This window comes from Copadichromis virginalis, linkage group LG19, assembly GCF_057382275.1.
Source record: "Copadichromis virginalis isolate Kocher_CV1m ecotype Utaka linkage group LG19, C_Virginalis_male_GT1.1, whole genome shotgun sequence".
NCBI lineage: Eukaryota > Metazoa > Chordata > Actinopteri > Cichliformes > Cichlidae > Copadichromis > Copadichromis virginalis.
In genome coordinates this window covers 7,741,848-7,745,845 of record NC_140636.1, presented here as the reverse complement: position 1 = coordinate 7,745,845, position 3,998 = coordinate 7,741,848, and the positions used below count along the sequence as shown (strand labels likewise).

The window sequence follows — 3,998 nt, the reverse complement described above, 5'->3', positions numbered from 1 at the left end:
CAGATTTCACTGCTCAGAAGGAGAAAATGTCACAACCTGAAACACCAAAGACCCTCACACAGTCAGTCAGGCTTCAGCAGCCTTAACGCGACCTCCGGTTGCATCATTTGACAGTTTTTTCACCGAGACGCGCATAAATCTGCACGTGTAAAAGCTGTAACGCACAGGTTGAATTTTTTTTTAATCCCAGATGTGTGCGTAAACAAGAACAACTAAAACTCCAGGAAAACATAAACGGAAACACTCGTGTGGATGAGGTGGGATATCGACCTTAGCCCACAAATGAATCAAATGATGTTTGCTCTCCATAAAACCATAATTCAGAATCTGATTAAGAAAATCCAAAATTTAAGTTAAAATCTAGAAGAAGAAAAAAGGTGGTTTTGCTGTTAAAAAAAAAAAAAGAACAATAATAATCCTAAATTGATTTTTGTGCTTTTCAGTGAAATCAGTGAAAACACGGACGGCAGGAATAAAAAAAGACAAAAGGATTTTCATTAGTTATGAATGTAACCTATTCTTTTATTTTTATTTTTTATGATTATTTTTTTCTTTTTTTGTTCTTTTTTTAAACTTTTGTAAGCGACAAACACGGGAATAAGAATAAGACCACAATAGTATCACAACCATGAAAATTTTTTTAGAGACGACAATTAAAGGACAATCATTCCAAGTAGTATTAGATAATGAGGCATTTTTTTTCTTGTCAAACAAACGGGTTTTTACATCGTTCCTCCTTTTATAGAAAAACAGAAAAGCAAAGGCCCACATTCAACTTACAAATAGACATTTCTCTCTCGCTCGCTTTTTTTTTTTTACTAATAATACAAAAAGTAAATAAAAGGAAAAGAAGCGTGAACGTCCGTTTTTATCGGCGATCACGTTTACAGTCAAAGAAAGCACATCACAGGTTGCACTGCGGAAAATATCCATCAGCAAAACGAGAAATTTGTGCTCAATATTCAGCCTTGAAATCTGAATTTTCTATAGCACGAGCAGTTAAATTCAAAAGGTTTAAAAAAAAACAGGCAACAGGAGGCAAAAAAAATCTCTCCAGCAGCACTAACAATCCTTCGCTGATGACGCTGAAAAAAATCGGCGCCACCAAACTCCATTTACGTTTCAGCTAATTTAAAAAGACTGCAAAAAAGCAATATAAATCTCGTTTAAATGGATATTTTCTGCAGTGAGGGAGGCATCATTCACTCCGTCATCCACACCTTCTCCCATCCATTCATTCAGTCCTTAATTCTTTCCACATTAGGCCTGTAGTGTTATGCAGCTGAATACTGACTCTAAAAATCCTAAAAAACCGATTCTTTGGTCTATAGAAAGTACATTAGCAGTTTTCAACTGGGAAATTAAACGAGTGGAGAAACAGTCTCGGGACTTTAAACTGCGGGAGGCAGAGTCGCTAGAAACAAAAAAATAAAAAAAATATATAAAAAATGTGTTTCAATTTTGTAAAATAAAATCACTCTCCGCCGCTTTTCTTCAACCCCGCATGATACTTATAATACTGCAAAAATGCGGGCAAAACAGGCTATCAGAGATATTATTATTATTTTACCTTTTTAAATCTTAAAATTAGACGAAACTATTTTAAATACATATTCTATAAAAGTAATACCTCCTCGAATAATAATAACAGAAAAAAACAGCCTGCAGCTCTCCTCGCGCTCTCTGTTTTTTGTGTTTTTGTTTGTTTTGTTTTGTTTTTTTATCTCAGATCACATTGCACGTCGCTGACTGACAGTACTATACAGAGACAAACCCCGGACACTTATAGGAACAGACATTATGTACACAAAAATTAAAACTGCTGGAGAAGATGGAGCAGAAGAAGAAGCAATAATAATAATAATAACAATAATAATAATAATAATAATAACAATTAAGATAATAATAATAATAATAATAATAAAAAATACCTGGAAACTTCAGGGCTGCTTTCTGTTAGTTTCTCAGTGCTGCTCTTTTTTGTTTTGCAGTTTTAAGCCTCTTCTCTTTTTTCTATAGTAGGTAGTTTATAATAATTTTGTCATTTTTTGTACAATGTAAATGTTCAGTGTAAAATGTTCAACTTACAGTTCCAGTCACTTAAAGATTCTCACTCCTTCAGGGCAGAATGAGGGGATGGATGCATGGATGGAGAGGTGAGGTGGGATAAAGTGGAGGGGTGAGGCTGGGGGTGAGGGTTTGGGGTGTTAGTGTATAAGCGGGTTGGAGGTTGAACTCTGGTTCTGATGCGTAAAATAGTCAGACAACCCCCCGGAAAGTCCTGAGGAGAAGGCCGGCAGAGAGCCGGACAGAGCGGGCCTAAGAGAGTCACAGGGCAGCGAGGAGGAGGACGGAGCCTGCGGGGAATTGGAGGCCGAAGCCCGGGCGGCCTGCAAGGTGCCGCCGCTGCCGCCGGACTGCGTGGTCATGGACGGGTGTGGGACATGAGGGAAAAAGTAACTGGTCTGTCCGGCCAGTAGATTCACCGAGCAGGGGTTCAGGGAGTAAGTGGCCCCGGAGCAAGGCACGGAGAGGCCGCAGGGTACCGCCGAGGCCGCCAGGGCCGCCGCTGTCAGGTGGTGCGTCGCGTAGGGGAGATCCCCCCCGACCAGCCGGTCCATGCTGAGCCCGTTGGAGGATGGGAATGACGAGTGGTTGTTGCTCATGTTCTGGGTGAGCATGGTGCTGTAGGACATGGGATGACCCGGGTATCCCGATGAGGTCCCGTTGTAGCCGAGGGCGCCGCCTGCCCGCGGGTGGTGTAGAGAGAGGAAGGGGGACATGGGCCAGTACAAGGAGCCGGCTCGGTCCATGAAGGTCAGCCCAGAGGTCAGCCGAGCACCCCGCTTGAAGGCCAGCTTGGCTCGGGACGTGGTGGACCTCCGTCGGAGTTTCCCGGTAGTGCCGCCGATGAAAACGTCGTCGCTGCTAGGGTCCAGCATCCAGTAGTTCCCCTTGCCCGGGTCGTCGTAGTGCCGCGGCACCTTGACGAAGCATTTATTGAGGCTGAGATTGTGTCGGATGGAATTCTGCCAGCCCTGTTTGTTCTCCCGGTAGTACGGGAAGTTTTTCATGATGAATTCATAAATGCCGTTCAGAGTGAGCCGCTTCTCCGGACTCTGTCTGATGGCCATCATTATCAAAGCGTTATAACTAAAAGGAGGTTTTTCATACTTGCCGCTTTTCTTCTCTCCGTCCTTCCCTCCAGCGCCGCCGTCTCCGTCCTTTGCGTCCTTTTTCTCTTCCTGCTTCTCCTTCTCGTCCGGGCAGCTCTCCTGTCTCGAGGAGTCACTTTTAGAGTCCGCCTTAACGTCCGGCTGCGCGACGGGAAGAGGAGCTTTCTGCTCGGCTTCGTCCGCGGCGCCGGGCCGGTGGTGGTGGTTCTGGTGGTGGTGGTGAAGGTGGTTTTGGTGGTGATGCTGGTTCTGGTGATTGTTGTTGTCGCTTTGAACGGCCTCGGGCACCAAACTGTTTATACTAAACGACGATTTAGGAATCATTTTCACCTCTTTGCGCTCTCCCATATCCAACATCACCGGGCAATAAGGGGGGAAAATGGCAACGACCAAAAGCGACGATCACAGCTGGGTTTCAATCTGTCCTGTCTCTGCCTGCGAACCAGGACGGGAAGGAAGGAAGGGGGGATAGATAGGAAGAAAGAAAGTATAGCCCAACAAACTATTTCATGTTCGGTTTGGGGAGAAAAAAGGAAACACACACACAACACACATGTACACACACATCGATAGGAGACAGATAGCTGCAATTAATTAGGGAGCCACAGCCACTAAAGCAAGTAAAAAAACATTGGTTGGACCTTTCCAGTCCTCAGCCAACCAGGGGAACATTAGTATTAAATATTAAGGCGTCCTCTGCGCTTTCAGCCAATCATGACGCACAGGGAAACACACACATCCACCAATGCCTTGCACGCTGCAAAAAATGCCCACCTTCCCGATACATTTCATGGTTTCTGTCCTAACGAATCGAAATTTGAT

At 44.1% G+C, this 3,998-nt stretch overlaps 1 protein-coding gene across 1 annotated transcript; it reads right to left on the bottom strand.

The window, feature by feature from the left end:
- Positions 1-508: 508 nt before the first annotated feature.
- On the bottom strand, positions 509-3,773 carry foxg1a (forkhead box G1a). The gene has a single exon (XM_085442216.1). The coding sequence runs from the start codon at positions 3,531-3,533 to the stop codon at positions 2,208-2,210; it is 1,326 nt and encodes a 441-aa protein (XP_085298342.1). The 5' UTR covers positions 3,534-3,773; the 3' UTR covers positions 509-2,207.
- Positions 3,774-3,998: the final 225 nt, after the last annotated feature.

Bases quoted from the DNA above. Each gene is read 5' to 3' on its own strand.
- foxg1a (XM_085442216.1), bottom strand. From the start codon at position 3,533: ATGTTGGATATGGGAGAGCGCAAAGAGGTGAAAATGATTCCTAAATCG.